The sequence below is a fragment of the Mus musculus genome, chromosome 10 (genome assembly GCF_000001635.26).
Source record: "Mus musculus strain C57BL/6J chromosome 10, GRCm38.p6 C57BL/6J".
Lineage (NCBI taxonomy): Eukaryota > Metazoa > Chordata > Mammalia > Rodentia > Muridae > Mus > Mus musculus.
The window spans coordinates 57,515,103-57,535,234 of NC_000076.6; the positions used below are offsets into that span (position 1 = coordinate 57,515,103).

At 37.4% G+C, this 20,132-nt stretch overlaps 1 protein-coding gene across 1 annotated transcript; it reads right to left on the reverse strand.

The window, feature by feature from the left end:
- Positions 1–671: 671 nt before the first annotated feature.
- On the reverse strand, positions 672–17,427 carry Serinc1 (serine incorporator 1). Its single transcript, NM_019760.3, has 9 exons — positions 17,255–17,427; positions 12,563–12,724; positions 10,223–10,392; positions 9,218–9,297; positions 8,859–8,996; positions 7,854–8,114; positions 4,596–4,740; positions 4,261–4,491; positions 672–2,190 (listed from the first exon to the last, which is right to left on the reverse strand). Exons 1-9 carry the CDS (start codon positions 17,291–17,293, stop codon positions 2,055–2,057), a joined length of 1,362 nt encoding a protein of 453 aa, NP_062734.1. The 5' UTR covers positions 17,294–17,427; the 3' UTR covers positions 672–2,054.
- Between the last annotated feature and the right edge of the window lie 2,705 nt (positions 17,428–20,132).

Here is a 20,132-nt window from a genome sequence, read left to right on the forward strand (position 1 = left end):
CATTGAAGATTATATAATCCTAGTAAATTGTGAGAGTCCAGAATCTTGCTCTGCTATGGATCCTCACTGGTATGATACTTTGACACTCCAAAGAAATAAGGACACTTAATTGTGTACTGGAACCTTCAGACTTACGAGCCAAAATAAACTTACGTCTTCTTGTGATCTATTGTGGAGATCAAAAGTTAATGTAGTGATTCATGGATAGGAAGATCTTATCAAATAGGCTAGAGTCATTTGGGAATAGAAGGTCTCAACTGAGGAAATGTTCCAATTACACTGGCTAGTAGGCAAGCTGATGACCAGTTTCTTACATCACCTTGATGGAGAGCCCAGCCAATTGAGGTAGTTTTCATCCCTCCTACTCCCTGAGCCTGTGGTTCTGGAATGCTCTATAAAAATAAGCAGGCCAAGTCATAGGCATCAAGCCAACAAGCAGCACTCCTCCGAGGCCCTGCATTGGTTCCTGCCCTAACTTCCCTGGATGGTGGACTTCAAACTGTAAGAAGAAATAAACCTTTCTTTCCCAATGACTTATGGTCACTTTTATCACAGCAATAGAAATCCTGAGACAAATTGTTGGCCAGAGAAAAATGCTGGCCACAACCTTTGGAAAAAAAGGCCTGTGGAAGGAAGAAAGCCACCTACATTTGTAATGCTACCACCACACGTTTTCTTTGAATGCATTTATTTAAGAGAACACAGCCATTCAGAATTGTGAAGCAGTATTAACACAGAGTAAGGCTGGAACATGAAGATGAACTGCTATAGTACATTTGCACAATAAATACTTTTAAAGACACATGTAGTTCTTTAAAAGCTAGATACTAACATAAATAACTAAGCATTTTTATCTTAATTAAGTGGCATACTAATTTTCTAGTCGATTTACTATATCAATTGCATGGCAGTAAATACAAACATTTTAAGCATGATTAAATATGTAGTGAATGTAAGTTGTCTATTCCTCAAGTTAATTATCCTCCTGGCCTCATGTTTGGATAAAAAGAAGAAAAGCATGCTGGACAGCAGCGATACATTTTACACAAATTTATCTACTATTAATAATGTATAAAGTGAATTGTACATTTTGAACACAAAGTTTTTATGTCATAGTGTTGGCTATTTTTGGTATCCAACTTTGTCACTAACTAGCTTTAGAGCTAGTTGACTTTTAAAATGAGAACTGGACTAGACTTTATCTTAGTGCCTAACCCGAGCCTAATGTTTTATGTCCTGTAAGGTTTCCCATTTTGTTTGGGAAGCTTTTAGTTTCAAATTTTTCTAACACAATATCTTTTGCAAAACCTTGTCTAAATGCAGAATTGTTAACATCGCCATGAAATTCATAATTGTGTGTTCACAAAGAGCAAATCATTTTTTTTTGGTGGGCGGGGGTGACGGCCATATTTTCTTACAGAGAAAACCGTGATCTAAGTACCTGCTTTAAACCCGTATTGCCAGTGACTTCCTGTGACGGCTCCTGTCTATTGCTTAGCTTCCCTCCACCTCCTGTACTGTTTTCCACTAACTATGGAACATCCTGGGCCTACCTAGTAAGAGAAGATTCTGACAAAATTAAAGTGACTTAGAGTTTTCAAATAACTAGCCTGTGACTTATTTACATAATTTTAAAACAGCTATTTGCTTTATACTTGTAGTCCTCTGTAAGGCAACAACAACACATCAAGTATTTCAAAGGCAGCCATACACTTAATTAATGTTTCTAAAATAAGTGCTAACACAATTTTGAAACCCAAATGTCAAGAATATTTGTTTTCAGTTTTAATACCATATGTACACAAAGCAGATGATATGCCTATCAATGTCCATTTTTCCCAATTTCTCACCATATTCAAAATTCTCCCTTTCCAATTCATATCATCAATAGACTTAGCAAGAACATGGATAAAATTGGCAGAGTAAATCTATTTCATGCAAGAGAAAAACAGTGTTACACTTACACAACAGCACATACAACTTTACAAAAATTGGGAATACTGTTACTGTCAAATAGACAATGGCCAAAGTGGGACTCATGCCAGACATCCCATTCAGTCAAAATCCCGATTTGTAAGAACAAGTGGTGCCACTAGTGTCCACACGTACAGCACAAGGCCAATCCAACTGGAAGAGATTTTCACCCAGACTGCTGTCCACTGACTTTTCATCTCACGAGAAGGCTCATACCTACAATATGAGGAAAAGTCAAAGTGATTGTAGGTTAATGGCTTGTGTTACTAAGCTATCAAGCTACTAGGCCCCTTCATTTAAGCTTCCTTTGTATGGAGTTTGTGATAATGTGCAGTAGCTCCTGGAATCATGATGGTCCTGCCATACCCTCCATACTGCTGCAGCAGATCTTTCACATAGTTCGAAGCAAGGTATGCAATCTGTACATGTTATTAAATAGGAATAGATGAGGATTGAGTAAAGTCTCATCTGACTATTCTGTACATGGTTGCAATGTTGATGGGCCTCCCTTCTCTACCTCACCACCCTCCCCTTCTAAGATTTGACAGATGGGGAAGGAACTAGATCCTAAAGTCAGCTGACTTTTGTACACACACACAAACCCTCATATTTATTTTTGCTTTTGTTTTTTTAACACACAGATTTCTCTGTGTAGTCCTGGCTTTCCTGGAATTCACACTATAGATTCAGGCTGCTTCTGCCTCCCAAGTGCTGGGATTAAAGGTATGCTCCACCACTGCCTGGCTTAGATCTAAATTTTCAATATTTGATATATAGTAAGTAAGTTATAAATTTCTGATAATACTCTTTCATAATAAAAATGAGTAAATACTAGCAGAAAATACATCAGAAAAGGATGATTTTTTTCTCCATCTCTGCTGGTTCTATAATATTTAAAGACATGTATAACCTGTCCAACCATACAGGTGAATATCAACCTTGTGTTGATTTTCTTTTGGCAATCATTTTAGTCAAAGTCATTTTAAAAGCAAATTATGAAGTTACTTTTATCAGAAAAATGTGTATTAATTAATTTTGAAGGGATTAACAAATATAGTTAATAGCTTAGTCTTCTTGTAGGACTCATAAAAGTGGGAGCAGGGGCTAGTTGTCTCTGACTCCTTTGTTTGCTTTAGGGACCTTTTCTTCATACTGGGTTATCCAGTCTCGCAATGAGGGGAGGTGCCTAGTCTTTCTACAACTTGATATGCCATGGTTGGTTAATAACTTTTTTCTGAAGAGAAAAAGAGAGGAGTGGACTGGAGAGGTAGGGGATAGGAACTAGGGTAACTGTTTAGGATGTTTAGGAAAAATACCAAAGAGCAGAAAACAAATGTACAAATAAAAAAAGTTCTACAAAAAAAAAAATCACACATTAACATCTGCATCAAAAATTTTCAGATACCTTTTTAAGATTTTTACTTGATGTGTTATATAGTTATTTTGCTTCTATGTATGTCTGTGCATTATATATATGTCTATGCTTATGGTGCCATTGTCTAGACAAGGTATCAGATGCTCTGAACATGGAGTTAAAATTGTGAGGTACCATATGGGTGCTGGAAATTGAACCTGGGTCCTTTGGAATAGCAGCCAGTGCTCTTAACCAGAGTCATCCGTCTCTCCAGCCCAGTTTCTCAGATCTTTTAATGATATCGTTAAAAAAGAATCCTCTTTTAAACAACTGTATGAAACAACTATATGTTGTTATTATAGTATGTTAGGAATAAATTTACAGTATTAAAAATTAAAAAAGTAAACAGTATGTTAAACCAACTTATAGTTAACATGAATTTCTGTTAAAATGGGCTTAGTGAAGTTTTCCATTTACGCTTCCTCAAGAACTGTTTGTGTAATTGTCAAAGAAGTAAGTCTATACTTCTCAGAATTCATTTTAACTATTGAAATACATCAGAGGACTAAAAAGTACTTTGAAGCTCAAGAAATGGCTCAGGAGATAAAGTATTTGCCTGGTAAACATTAGGACTGAAGTTTGACCCTCAGACCCCCATTTTATAAAAGCCAGGTGTGGTGGCACGGGGAAGGTGAGAACAGAAGAATCACTGCAGTTTGCTAGCTAGCTAGGCTAGTCTCCAGAGCAGCGGGGAAATGGTCAGTGCCTCAAGAATACATACGAGTTCCCTCTCTGGCCTTCACGTACCAGGTACGCACATACCTACATACACACAAATGTACACACACACACATGTACACACACATGCATACTCAAGTAGTGCCATATACCATGAAAAATCCACAAGAATTATCTGAAGTTATCATTCATACCTGTACCAATTGGTGAGGGTCATCATGATGTAAAGTGAAGCCAAGAAGAGCATGAAGTGAAAGAAGGAGTAACTGTACGTGACTCCATCCCTCTCGTTATCTACAGCTCGGTGGATGCCATCACCATCATCTAGTGATCCGTCACTTCTGCCATTCCCATCCTCTATCAATGTTGACTCATCACTTGTTAGAGTCAGCTTATTAACCTGACTGTTGTTGGAGGTACGGATGCTGCATGAAGAAATTCGTAGAGAAAGAAAGAAACAGTTTTTTAAATGATTCCTTAGTCTATATAAATGCACTTCCTGTAAAAGTGGATTCATAGCCTGTCTTACCTCGAATAAAACACACACAGCAGGAAAAGAACAAGTCCTATAATTCCTTGAGGATGCCACCACTGAACAGACTGCCCGTCCTTTGGAATAGGCCTTGTGGTATTGAAGCCAATGATGCTCAGTAGACTTGGATTGCAATTTGTTTCTATAAAGCACATTTAGGTCATTAAATGTTACAGTAATTAAAAAATTAGGACATATTTAACCCTTGGGACCTTGAAAAGTTTTAAAAGGCACAAATTAACAAAATACTTAAACATAATTTGTATGTATTAATGAGACTTTAGAAAAGTGTTTAGAAAACTAAAGTCACTTTCTTTCCAATCTTATCTCAGAGCCAAGGTATCTTAGTCAACAAATGAGTAAAATTTAGGTATCTTATCCAAAGTTAATATATTTAGAAATACAATGCAAGTTGTTGTAGCCATTTTAGTATCTAACAAAATAGGCTTTAAACCAAAATTAATCAAGAGATAGGGAAGGATACTACATACTCATCAAAGGAAAAATCCACCAAGGTAACGCTTCGGTCCTTAACAGCTATGTCCCAAATACAAGGGCACTGTAGTTTGTAAAAGAAATATTACTGCAACTTAAACCACATATTGACCCTCACATACTAATGGGAAACTTCAATGCCCCACTGTAACCAATGGACAGGTCATCCAGCTGAACACTAAACAGCAGTATTGTAGCTGACAGACATTACAAACCAAATGGACCTAACAGATAGCTATAGAACACTTCACACAAACAGAAAACAATACACCTCTGCACCTCATGAAACAGTCTCCAAAACTGACCACATCCTTGAAGACAGAGCAAATCTCAACAGATACAAGAAAATGGAAATCCCTACATTCTATCAGACCATCACAGATTAAAGCTGAATATTATCAACAAGGACAACAGAAAGCTTACAAGCTCATAGACACAGAACAACTCTCTATTGAATGAGAAAACAGGACAAGACAGAAATAAAGAAATTAAAGACTTTTCTAGAATTAAATGAAAAATAACAGCATATCCAAACTTCTGGGACACATCAAGAAATAACCAAACCAAAGGCAGGAATAAAACAGAAAAAGGCTACAAAGAGTCAATGAAACAGAGTTGGTTCTTTGAGAAAAATCAACAAGATAGGCAAACCCTTATCCAAACTAACCAAAATGTGGAGGCTATCCAAATTAATAAAATGAAAAATGAAAGGGTACATAACAGACACTGAGGAATTCCAGAAAATCATAAAAATATACTAAAACCCCATATTCTACAAAATTGGATAACCTAAAAGAAATGGATAATTTTGGTAGGTAATATTTACCAAAGTTACCAAAGATCAGATTTTAAAAAGCCTATAATCCTTAGTGAAATAGAAGCAGTCATTAAAAGTATTCCAACTGAAAAAATCCCCAGGACCAAATGGATTTAGCACAGACTTCAGCCAGACTTTCAAAGGAGAGTTAACACTAATACTCCTCAAATTATTCCACAAAGTAGAAACAAAAGGAACATCTGCCCAGTTCATTTCATGAGGCCACAGTTACCCTGATAACCAGACCACATAAAGGCTCAACAAAGAAAGAGAATTACAGACTAATTTCTTCTTTGAACACAGCTACAAAAGTAATACTTGCAAACTGAATCCAACAGCAAATCAAAAAGACCATTCATCAGTAGGCTTCATCCAAGAAATCTCAGAGATGGATCAATATACAAAACTCAGTAAATATAATGCACCAAATAAACAGACTGAAAAATAAAACTCACATGATTATCTCATTAGATACAGAAAAAACCTTTGACAAAAATCCAATATCCCTAAAGTTCTAAAGAGATTAGGGATACAACATAACAAAGGCATTTATAGCAAGCCTATACATAACCAACATTAAATGGAGAGACACTCAAAGCTATTGCACTAAAATTAGAAAGAAGGCAAGGTTGTCCATAAATATCTACTCGATATAGTACTTAAGTTTTATCTAGGACAATAAGACAACTGAAGGAGATCAAGGGGGAAAAATGGCAAGGAAGAAGTTAAAGTACTATTATTTGCAGATGGTATGATAGTATACGTAAGTGACCCCAAAAATTCTACCAGTGAACACCTACAGCCAAAAAACTCAACAAAGTAACTGATCAAAAAAAAATTTTATTTTTTCAGTAGTCTCCCTATATACAAATGACAGACTGAGAAAGAAATCAAGAGAAACAACACCCTTCACAATAGCCACAAATAATACAAAATATCTTGGAATAACTCTAACCAAGCAAGTGAAAGATCTGTATGATAAAAACTTACCATTAGATAGTAAGATTTTTCCATGTTCATGAACTGGTAGAAGTAACATAATAAATATGGCCATCTTACTAAATGCAATCCCCACCAAAATTCCAACACAATTGTTTACAGACCTAGCTAGACAGGACAATTCTCAACTTCTTATGTGAAAATGAAAGCACCTATACAATAAAATAGCTAAAACAATCCTATACTATAGGGGGAAAAAAAAAACTTACAGAGGTAGCACCATCCCAGATTTCAAGTGCTACATAGAGAGCTGTAGTAATAAAAACCACCTGGTACTGACAAAAACAGACAAGTCTTATTTGATAGACACCAGAAATATAGAATGGAAAATAAAAAAAAAAAAAAAAACCATCTTCAACAAATGATGATGGTCTAACTGGATGTCTGCATGTAGAATTCAAATAGATCCATATCTATCACCCTGCACAAAACTCAAGACAAAGTGCAACAAAAACCTCAACATAAAACCAGATAATACTGAGCCTGATAGAAGAAGTAGAAATAGCCTTGAATCCATTGCCACAGAAGACAAATTCCTGAACAAAACTCCAATAGCACAGGCACTAAGATCAACAAGAAATGTAACTCATGAAACTGAAAAGCTTCTATAAGGGAAAGGTATTGTCAATCAGACAAAGTGGCAGCCTACAGAATGGGAAAAGATTTTTAGCCATTCCATATTTATCAGAGGACTAATATCTAACATATATAAAGAACACACAAAAGTAGATCTCAAAAAACCCAAATAATCCAATTAAGAAGTGGGGTACAGAGCTAAACAGAATTCTCAATAGAGGAAACTCAAATGACTGAGAAACAGAAATATTCAACACCCTGAGCCTACAAGCTTTACCTCTCTACTAGTGATGAAGTAACTTCATCTCTTAAAACGACAAGTTCTGAATAAAAAAAGCAACACTTCACGACTCATAAATAAAACATACCTGGTTCATTGGTCATAGCAGACCATGTCAAATACATTGTGTAGACTGTAATTACTGACGACTGTAACAAGCCAGACCTTGGTTGTGATTCCTGGATCTTGGGCAGAATGGACATTACTGAGGCGCCAATGCAGAGGAGCATGTTGACACTGATGAACGCCTTGTTCTCTGCACAGCTGGCTGGGTGAGTGTAGTAGACAAAGAATAGCACGACGGCAACTAAAGACAGCAAGTAATTCAGAGCTGTAGCTGACAGTAGGGCTGTGAAAGAAATACAATGGAATTATTAGATTTTATAAAAATATTAGGGATTCAGCATGGTACCTGGTTCTAAATAAATCTTACATTTTATGTAACTAATCAATTCAAGCTTGTTATTATAATTATACTACCAGAGACATCCCCTTAGCTGTTAGGCATCCTTTATACTTTTATATAGTGTTCCAAAGTTCTTGTTTGAGCTGCGTATTGCTGCTGACCAATTACACAACTCTGTGTTTATTTCTAGTAGTCTTCTCTTTAAACTTTTAATGTACTGGGAAATTTGGGTGCAAAAATATAGTTTTAAGAAATGGACTCTGAAGTCGGGCGGTGGTGGCACACGCCTTTAATCCCAGCATTTGGGAGGCAGAGGCAGAGGCAGAGGCAGAGGCAGGCAGATTTCTGAGTTCAAGGCCAGCCTGGTATCTACAGAGTGAGTTCCAGGACAGCCATGGAGCCAGGGCTACACAGAGAAACCCTGTCTCAGAGGGAAAAAAAAAAAAAAGAGGGCTTTGAGCGTTGTTTTGGCTATTCAAGGGTCTCTGGATTCTTTACTGGTCCCTGGATAAATTCCCAGCTACTAAGAACAAAATTTTCAACAAGTTGCTGATAGTCACTCATAAACCTTTACGGAAAGCCTCTTCAGAGAACATCAGAACACAAAAATCCTAAGTAATTTGCTAGCAGCCTATTCTATTCTCCCCAACATTCACCATACTGAAGATAGAAGAAACAAAAGCTTACCTGCATACCAACATCTTGAGTTCCCTTCTTCCATTTTTTCAACCCACGATTCATTCCAAGAATGGGCAAAATCAATAAGTAAGACTAGTTGTATAAGGATGAAACAAAAGGCGCCCGCCATGCCTACATAAAACCACACTGAAAGGAAAAACAGTGCATTTTAAGCAAAGGATGACTGCTTTCGTTTTTATTATTTTTCTTAGTAATATTAATACAAAAACGGAAAACAAAATTATATACATAAATTGATTTTGCAACGGGGGTAAAAAAGGAAATAAGAAAAGGAGTTCCAGGTAGCAGTTACTATGGTTTCCTATACAAAACAAAAGATGATCACAGAATTTTTAAAAGCGCCTCACCAGTTGTAAAAGTGCCTTCTGGGATGAAGAATGCGCCAATGATAATTGCAACTGCTGTAGCAAATTTAAAGAACCAGAATCTAAGACAGAAACAAATGTAGTAAGAACCCTAGAAACAACTCAAATAGCAGAGCTCTGAGGAACCACTTAAAAGAACAGTTACACTTTATGTAATAGTTCTTAGTATATACTAAACATAAAAAGAAATTATCATGTAGGCTACTGTAAAGACGGTCTTATGAAGACGTGCCACCAATTCATTTAAGAATATTGGCTTCACTTCAAAGCACTGAGCTGCATAATATGTTTATATATAAAGCACAATTTCATTTCATGAATAGCTTTAATAAACTATGACAAATGCTTATATCCAAAATAGTAATTTAAGACAGCTAATGACTAAAATGGTAAAAACCTATTATAGAACAATTTTTATTATCCTAATATTACATTTTTACTCTCTATCTTTGGCATAGCATGACAACAAATAAACAATAGAACATATTTAGAAAAACTAGTTTATAAAAAGAAATAGATAAAATTCAAATCATTCAAATAAAATAACAGATTACCTACTCAACATTAAAGGACACTGATTAAATTAGCATTTTGTTTTCTTTCTAGGCTGTGGAAAACAATCATCTAGATAAGCAATGCCTGTTCAGTAATAATGGCTGCCTTGTGGATCTAGGAACTCAGAGTTCTATATAATAGGACTGGCTCATCAAAAGCTAAAAGAAGGGGCACCAGTACTCTTCCTTCAATCACACATATAGCCTCCTTTGAAATTAAAATACATAATCAGATGTGATACCAATAAACAACCCACCACTAGTGTTTAATATCCAAAACAAGACTTTCTCTAGTAAAATCAACTATTTTTAAACTTTTTTTTTTTTTTTTTTAATGAAAAAGATATATCTGCTCTGAAATTTCTTTAGATAATATCAACATTCCTGAGAGGAAAAGGTGATATAGATGTTCTCTCCCATAATCAAAGCTTACCCATTGTGGACTGCCGCTCTAGGGTCACTGCTGCTTTTTACCTTGATCATTAGTAAAGAGAGGAGAAGATAGAACATGGCCAAACCAAAGCACAGGCGATACACAGCTTTGTAGCCAACCAGGATATTACAGGGAACAACACCTTTCTCATTCTCACAGAACCCAGGAATCTAGAAAAACAAAATGGGTTTATGATCAATACTTTTCATGAACTAAAAGTTCCATGTAAACCGTAATATGCTTTAAAGGCCATAATACATACACACACACACACACATACACACACACACACGCACACGCACACAAACATATACACTCAGTATAAGCATTTTAATCAGGTAAAATGGGGTGACAGGCAGGCATTTATTCAATCCTAGCGTTTGTGGAAGTAAAAGTAGGTAGAGCTCTACGATTTCAAAGTCAACCTGGTCTACACATAGATCCGAGCAACTGGGGCTACATAGTGAGAACTTTTCACAGACACACACACACATTAAAACTTCAAGGCAAGCAAATAATAAACTAACAATTGTCAAGTCTAAGGTGATTACTTTGAGCTCGATTTATTTTTATTCTTTAAGTATGTATTTTAAGTTACATAAAAACAAAATTGTACATATTTATACTGTTATCATAATTCTAAATTTCCTAAGACTTGCATTCTACTGTGGTATGCTGAATTATATATGCAAAATAGGTGGGAAGAAATTAACAAAAGCTTAAAGAATTACATAAAACAGTCACGTCTAAGATGGAAACAAAATGGCTTTTTAAAGTCAAGGTTATTTATACCAATTTTGAATATAAGACCTTTAAATGTTGTTTGTGACCATAAGGACATTATTGACTTAACTTGAGCTGACAGCTTATTCATATTGTAATTGGGAATGTTGAGAAACAGCAGGGACTACTTCAGAAAGGTATAATCAACTGGGGTAGAGAGGCACAGTAATACTACTGTTGCCAGGCAACAGGGATGGGGCCCAGGGCTTGATCTCCACCAACATACACTCACAGATAGAAAGTTACATTGAACTCAGAATACAAAGAAGAAACTTTTTTTTTAAAGATTTATTTACTATTATACATAAGTACACTGTAGCTGTCTTCAGACACACCAGAAGAGGGTGTCAGATCTCATTATGGGTGGTTATGAGCCACCATGTGGTTGCTGGGATTTGAACTCAGGACCTTTGAAGGAGCAGTCAGTGCTCTTACCCGCTGAGTCACCTCGCCAGTCCCCAAGAAGAAACTTTTGTGAGGTAACTGACAGTATTATTTAGAACTACACATACTGTTCATATGTATAAGAATAAACTATTTCTCCCACGCCTAACTGCAGTACTCTAAGAATACTGCACTTTAGATATCAGTTTTGGAGCAGTTATATCCAGCAACTACCTAACTGCATGTGAATTCTAAGAGGCAGAACCTTGTGAGCGCCTCTCTTCTCCATCACTGATGTTAGTGGTCAATCACGTGTGCCTCACAGATGCTGTGAGTTTGCAAGTAGAATGTTATGTCAAGATTTGACACCATTTCTTCATTTCCTTTGACTCTGTCATTCTTTCTGTCCCTTCATAAACAGTGTTCCCTGAGCCTTGAATACAGTGACATAGATAACCCATTTAAAGCTGAGCATTTAAGCATCAAGTTATTTTCAACACTAACTAGTTTCTAAGCCTCTGTAGGTATTGGAGTCCACTGTAAAACACAAGCTTCTCTGACCATGGCTAAATACCACTGAGCTGTGTATCTGAAGACCAGTTACTTAGGAGGAAATTTGATGGTAGTTCATTTGGTAAAACAGTAGCAGTAGCGTCCTGAGTAGGACCACTACTCTATACAGGCTTTTGATGAGGCTTACAGTCAAAGGTTTACAATAACAAATGTAAATTCCTTCCAGTGGAGTGGCCTCTCTGACAGGCTTGTCACTACTGTACTTGGATACATCTTGCCTGGCTAGTAGGTACTGTTATGTGCAGAGTCAACAACTGATTAAGACTACACATGACAATTCTTCCCCAACAGCCTGCATAGCAACTGCTGATATGATGAGAGCCAGTCTCAGGAAGGAAGCATACAGACCACTTCCAGCCTGATTTCTTTATGGCCTGAGACTGAAGCATGTTGTATCTTCAGTAATGCCATCTACCATCTGTTCTGGTGGGAACTAACTGCGAAAGAACATTTTCAGTGCCGCCATCATAAGACTATAATCCACTAAAACTGGGATTACATATTACTGTACTTTTATATTACCTTATTTTTAATACCCCAAAAGTCATTTCATGCATATTCTATAATCTTAGTTCGTCAACATTAAAACAAAAGCCTGACCTTATTCAGTTGTTCTTCCATTCCTGGTATTAACATTACACAAGCTACACATACTCCGACGAGCAAGAAAAGTGCGTAGATCAATCTAGTCACAGTGGAGTTGTTCCCACTGGGGCAGCATCGGCACAGCAAACACGGGGCACTGCCACACAAACACGGAATCTGGGAAAAATATTAAACATCAGCATAGTTTAAAATCGTCTAATAAAATGCACATTCTATTTGTTGAAGGGATAAACAGTGACATTAATTCAAAAAGCTTAAAAGTGTTCGGCTCGCATACATTACCTACATGCTCTAAAAACCTAAGGCAAAGATGGAACAAGGAAAATAGTAAATAGCCTTTGTCCTCTACATCAAGTAAAATTATTTAAAAACGTGGGAACTAACCATCGGCAACCAAGACTTATCTAAGAAATGGAAGATTCATAAATAGCACAGCTCCTCAGCTCACCTCCAGGCCCACCTCCAAGATAAAGAGTACAGCCATAGAATTCTGGGGGGTGGGGGGATGATCCACCACAACCCTGAAGTGAATTGGTGTTCTTATTTTTTCCTTTTCTAGCTTTCTGTTAATAGCAATAAAACTACCACTAGAACAAGGTTGGGTTTTTTTGTTGTTGTTTTGTTTTTTAAGGGTAAGTCAACAACTAGTTAACAACTAGTTAACAACTAGCTAACTTTCTCTAATGAACTCCTTGCTGAACTATGAGTAGGGTTTTGACCAGGAGAGCTTAACATGCACAAGCATTAATAAGGAATATCTCAAGAAGGCAAAATTTAAGTATCCTCACAAGGGTTGTCCATAACCTAGACTGAACTCCATCAGTTAGACCAGGGTATTCCAGCTCTGGGGAAAAGAACCACAGATATTCCCGGAAAATAGCACTGTACTAGACAAATTTCTATAGCAAATGTAAGTGTTAAGACGAACACAAAGCAGCTGTACACTATGTTTGAGGATCAGAAATTGATGGCATAGCTATTATGCAAACATACACAGAAGATTTCTATGATCACAAAATTAAAAAATAGAACATCTACATAAAGATAACTCAGTATGCAAAGGACAAATCCTGCCAATGCACTTCATTTGAGCTAGAGAAACAAAAGCCAGAGAGGGAGGGATGGGTGGGGAGGGAGGAGAGGGCTAGAGGAGGGGCCCCTGAAGGGCAGGAGGGACAGAGACTGAGACACTAGCTCAGAAATGAAATGAGAAAATAGCAGATCAAAATGAGAAAGGAATCATGGGAATAATGAAAAAAAAAAAAAGGCAAAAACAAAAGACCAAGCAAGCTACCCAGGAACAAAAAGACACTGCTGATAACAGAATTACAGATGGAAAATGTACTTGGGATAATTACCTAAATGCAGGCCAAGAAGAAGTAACAGTGACCGGACTTACCTTTTGCTTTAACGATGGAAAAAAATAATCAAGCAATTATTTCAGATACAGTATGAACTAATAAAACTGGAAAGAAGAAATGCAAGGTAGTGATTCTGGAAAGCAGATGGTGTCGACCCTAGGAGTTGCCCATCTTTCTAACTAGAATAGGTCAGCACAGCAATTTGCCTGAGGAGACAGAGCTGAGAATTCACAGAAGTGAAAGCAGCTAGCATTCCCAGGGCAGAATCCCAGCTGTCTAAAACAGGTTGAACTCATTTCACTTGTAAGCAAGCATCAAAGACATAAACATCTCTAAGTAATTTACCTATATCCAAGAGCATAGCCCAAGAATAGTTTTTAAACATTGAATGAAGTATATCCAGCCTTCATCAAGGTAAAACCTGTATCTGACATCTAACAGAGACTCAGAAGACATGGAGAAGAACAGGAATATACAACCCATGAGGGAGGACCAAGTAGGCAAAACCAATCTGCAAGGTAACATGTACAAATGTCCTTTGATACTGTTAACTACATTTTACACAGTCAAGACAGTGGAGGGAGCCTAGAGCATGGGAAGGAGACATGGAAGACGATTTAGAAGAACCTACTAATATTTGGAGACAAAAACAAGATATGTCAACTCAATACCATAAAACAAAGACATGGGTTTTCACATTTACACTGAGGAGCTTAGCCAACACAGGAGACAGGAATAAAAGATGAAAAACTCAGAACTGAAGAGAATAAAACAAGGCTCAGATGACCAGCAAGAGGAGTCTACAATATACTGACTACATAAAAGTAGACTTTATATGCAGGCAACACGTCACCACACTAGACTCCCCAAATATCCTAACCAGACAGGAACCTGCAAGTTTTCTCTGGGTGCACCAATAGCCTCAGATGAGCTTTCTGCTGCAAATGGCAAAACTAGATCAGTTCATTATAAAGTCAAAGCTGACAAGTCCTACTAAACTGCCTGTGTCTGAAAGCAATCAGGGATGATTTCTTAAAATAACAAAATTGTGTTACAAAACAAAAATGGAGCAGAGCTTGGCAGTGAAACGGGTGCTTGGTAATTCCTACATCTTTCCTCTTAATTACTTAGCTACATTAACTATCTGGGGTAAAGAAATGATTGTGATTGTTCACAAGATCTAGTTATTAAAAAGTATCTATTCAGAATACCAATGCTGACCTTATATTGAGGAAAGATATGTTAGTGGCTGGCAGTATTACAGTTAGATAAAAGGTCCAGAGATGCTCACATGTAAATTTTCTTTCATACATTTTTGTAGTTCAGGAGTAATGTTTTATAGTTACTTTATGAACCAGAAGCAAAGTGTTACTAAACTCGACTGAGTCTTCAAAAATCTGTTAAAAAATGAAAGCCTTTAAATTATGGATTACTTGACATACTTAATTATTTCAACCAGAGGAACAGTTGAATAAAATTTCACCTCATCAAAGTTCCCAAGCAAGTAAGCATATTAAACTTGGGAGTTGGAAAAGATGGAGGTGTACCTCCTAATACAAATTCTACTTACAGATATACACTGAAATCTAATAGTTAAAAGGAGCACACTGAACAAAAGGTATGATTCAAACTTCACACCATGAACCTCCAGATGAGTCAGAAGAAAGGTGCATCATGATGAACAACTTGCCCCCTAGTTCCAGTCATACCTAACCCTGCTATTGTTGCAACCTCTTCAGTGTACCTAGGTATAATAAAATGATGCTGGCAAGACAGCACCAGTTTCATCAAAGACATTCCTTTCGTGAACAAAAGTGTCAATCTAAGTTGTAGATGTAGTCATGCAATGTATCCAATGGTGTTCTCCAAAGCTATTTTGACTTAAAACACACATATACAAAAATTCCTTAAAACTTAAAAAGACAAAAGAGAACAACAACAACAACAGTGCTCAAAACTAAACTGGAAAATAATAAAATGGAGAATTCATATCCCTCTAACTCTATGGTCTCAATGGAATTGCTGTGTGCCCACACCACAACCAAGCTAATTCTAGTATTACAAATTAAATAACTCAACATCCTAACAAACAAACCAAGGAAACATTTTATAATAACTACTTACAATTGTTATGTGTATGCATATGTGTCTTATGTGTGGGAGTATGTGCCCATGGGAGCCAACTGTCAGTGGAGAGTAGACAGGGGGTGTGAGATTCCCTGGAACTGGAGTTACAAGCAGTGAACTGCCGAATGTGTGGGTGCTGGTAACTAAACTCCATAATCTAGCAAAAGCAGCAAGCTGAGTCATCTCCCCAGCTCCTATTTATTAAGTTTTACTACACTTAATTTTGCCTTCTGTATAAAGGGGTCAACAGACTCAATTAGGCTCTCCGAGGTCAAATTTCCTTATCCAACTGCAAATAGCAAAATATAAGGGAATAGCTCATTGGACTTACAAACAGTATTGAGTAAAAACTAAGCATAATTCTCGTCATATCATACCAAAGCAGTTTTCAAATGATGAGGCATGTAAACTAGCCAGTACATTGGTTACATATACACAAAGGGATGATTTAGTTAAAAAAGATTGTTCCGAGTTAAACTTAGAAATCATTGGCCAAAGAATAAGATTTGAATCCAAATACCTCACCCAAAGCAATGAAGCTTTTTATTATAAACTGCTCTGCCAATGTTTTGTCTATTAGAGAACGGGGTCATCTGTGCCATCTGGTTTACGAAATCTTGCCACTGTTCTAGAGGATTGTACTGCCTCACGAAAATGCAACATACCCTTCCTATAGCATCAACTTTCAGATTGCACGTTCATGTTTTACGTCAAAAAAAAAAAAAATCAGTACCCACAGACCTGAACACCTTTTCTAGAAACATAAATTTGGAAATATAAGAATCAAAGCAAACAAAACCGAAAAAGGTACGTAGTAAGGGAATTTGACTTCTGTATTAAAAACAAGAACAAAAAAAACCCGGTAAGACTACGTCGACACTTGTCGAGATGTCCCAAATAACGGGCCCGACTCCCTGGCGGCTGCGTGTCAGAACAAAAGAGGCCTCCGGGAATGACAGTGCCGCAGTGCGAGGTCGCCGGAATCGGGGTGACAAGGAGAAACTCAGTGCCCGTGGGAGGAAGGAGCTGGAACGGCGACGGCCGAGGCTCCCACGAGAGAGAAAGCCATTGCTCGGGAGACGCCCCGCTCCGCCCGGCCTCACCCTCACTAGGCTCCAGCCCCGAAGCGGAGCCGCAAAGACCGGAGGAGGGCGGATAAACCCAGCTCGCACGGGCCGCGAGCCCCAGGTCGCCTTACCCAGCTCGCCACGGAGCACAGCCCCAGAACGCTCCCCATCGCCGCCGCGTCACCAGCTCGGCGCGTGCCGACAAGATGGAGACAGCTTCTTTCGTCCTTTTTCTGGGCTTATTTACTGTCTGGCAGGCACTTCCGGCGCAGACGCACAAGCCCCTCAGCTTCGCGTGCGTCACTTCCGCTCAGACCTGGACCCGGTGACTGCTGCCGGGCGTGCGCAATGCGCCGAGAGGAAGGGCGTGGTCTTCAGCGATGCTAGATTTGTGGCTTCATGGAGTGGGCCTACTTTGCCAAGTAAAGAAGACTGTGTTAGGGAAGGCCTCTGTCATTGTCTTGAATTTGGACGTTAGAAGAGCTACTGTTACTGTTTTTTGGTTCCTCTTGGGATTTAGCCATCTCATTTCCACTAAAGTCCCCTTTTTAGTTTTGTTTTCTTTGTTGTTGTTCTACTAACATACATATTTTACTCCTGCAGCCACTATGTGGAACAAGTTTCACTGGTGTGTGTATATATGTGTGTGTGTGTGTGTGTGTGTGTGTGTGTGTGTATGTATGTTATATATCATATATATACATATATGTATGTATATATGTATATAATATATATCTGTGTGTACATATATATGTGTCCGTATATATATATGCGCGCGTGTGTGTGTGTGTGTGTGTATGTGTGTGTGTGTGTGTGTGTGTGTGTGTGTGTGTGTATTTCCCCCGCAAGTTTGGGCCTTTCCGTTCTTTTGTTTACTATTGAGACACATTTTAACATGTACTTGAAAAAGGGTTCACTTAGTTAAGACATTTATTATAGTATAGGGGTTTATTAACAGCTATCCGGACATACAATTGACATCCTTGTTTTGATGTGTATGTTTGGGCTGTGTTCATAGAAAAGTGTCGATTCTTATTTTTCTGTAATTTGCCCTTGAAAACATTCCATGAGAAGAGTTTGGTACACAGACATCACTTTGAAATACCCATTACTATAAATATTTTAAAATAAAGATGTCTCATAAAATTGACAAAAAACGCATATAGAGGGGTGGAGTAACCCTTATCAATCTGGCAGAACTACAACTGTTAACTAACACAGACCAAAGAGTGGGGATAAAATTGAAAACAGAAGATAATCAGCCTGTGTGTTTTGAGCATGCAAATCTGTAAAGTCTCTGGTATCCGTTCCCTAGTATTTGGAAGTTCAAGATTCAAAAAACAAAAAACAAAAAACAAAAAGAAAAAAACAGAACACACAGAGCTACAAAATGTTCAGTGAGTCCATTTGTAGTTGGAGATAGATATGGAAGACTGGGAACCATTGTAGTTACAAGAGTCCTGAAAGTAGAGCCCAACATTTCAAGACATAAACTATCACGTAGAGGCTATTTGTACCTCCTCTGATTGATAATGTGACCTCTATACTCTTTCGCCCAAGTGTAAAACTCTGTTTTCAGTATAAGTTGTGAAGACACTAGCTGTTACAGTTAGTATTGTCAACTTGACAGAATCTAGGTTCATCTCTGGCCATGCCTATGCAGGATCATCCTGGTTACTCTAATTGATATGGGCCTTAATTGTGAACAGAGCTGTGATGGGCTATAACCTTGACTTACGAGCTAAAATAAGCCCTCACTCTCTAAGCTTCTTTGATGAGAGTATTTTATCACTGCAAAAACAGAAGGGAGGGAGGGAGAGAGGGAGGGAGGGAGGGAGGGAGGGAGGGAGGGAGGGAGGGAGGGAGGGAGGGAGGGAAAACAAGACACCATTAGTAAGATGCTTGATTTCTCAAAAGCTTAGTGTCTTTATTAATATATATGGGTATAAGATTCAACTATAGAACTGTAAGGGTTAAATTATATGACACATGTTTTTACAAGTGCAAATGCTAGCACCATATACAGGAGTCCATAGAAAATCAACACAGGTTATTTTCTCTACTTTCTTCCCTACCAAAATTACCACTGTCTGTGATTTGCCAACCTAGGTTGGATACAGCCTCCACCTAATGGGTTGCGTCAGTTTCTCAGGTGATGTCTCCATGTTCCTTTATATTTTCTTGTCTATATTTGTGGGATGGATATAATCAGCTAACTTATAAAATGAAGTTTTCTTCCTAGAAATTTGATACTCTTATGAAGGAGACCCAGATATCATTTAATATGTATTGCTCATGTAGAGAACTCCTAGTCAGTTGTAATTTCTGGTATCTGTCATGTCTTTTCCGCAGATGTATAATAATTTATGTGAGAACATTGTTTGCTATGTCTGGTAATAGAGTGATATGTTAATTATAAAAAGTATGACTTCTATGAACAAGTTTTAGAGATTCTGCAATTATGTAGTAGCAGGGGAGAGACTGATGGCATGAGAGTAATTTTTTTTTCAAGAAAGAATTTTACACACACAAAATGATTCATATGGATGCCTACTAGATACTTAAATATCAAAAATATCAAAAATGTCAAAAAGAGGAAATTATGTTACTAAAAAACTAAACATTTTCAAAACATTTTAGAAGCATAGTAAGATAAGAAATGTCATGACCATTAACTCTTTTTGTCCTCAAGAAATAAAACATTACAAATAAAGTTGTTTCTGGTTGTATTTATGCCTGCTCTCTTGTTAGAAATGAAAACAGCTAGCGTATAGCCAACAATCTATGCTGTTATAGCTTCAATTTGGTGCCATCACATTGCAAATTGTGCTTAAAATGAGCTTTCTCAAAGCACTCTTCTCCACTTGTGTTTGTGTTGCCCTACTGTTGGATAACACAAATTTATCACATTTACTATGGAAAAGATGAAACTCTTCATGTTGTCCATTGACACCCTTGATCATTGATAATGTTGACAACTTTTCTTTGCTTATTGAACAATGAGATATA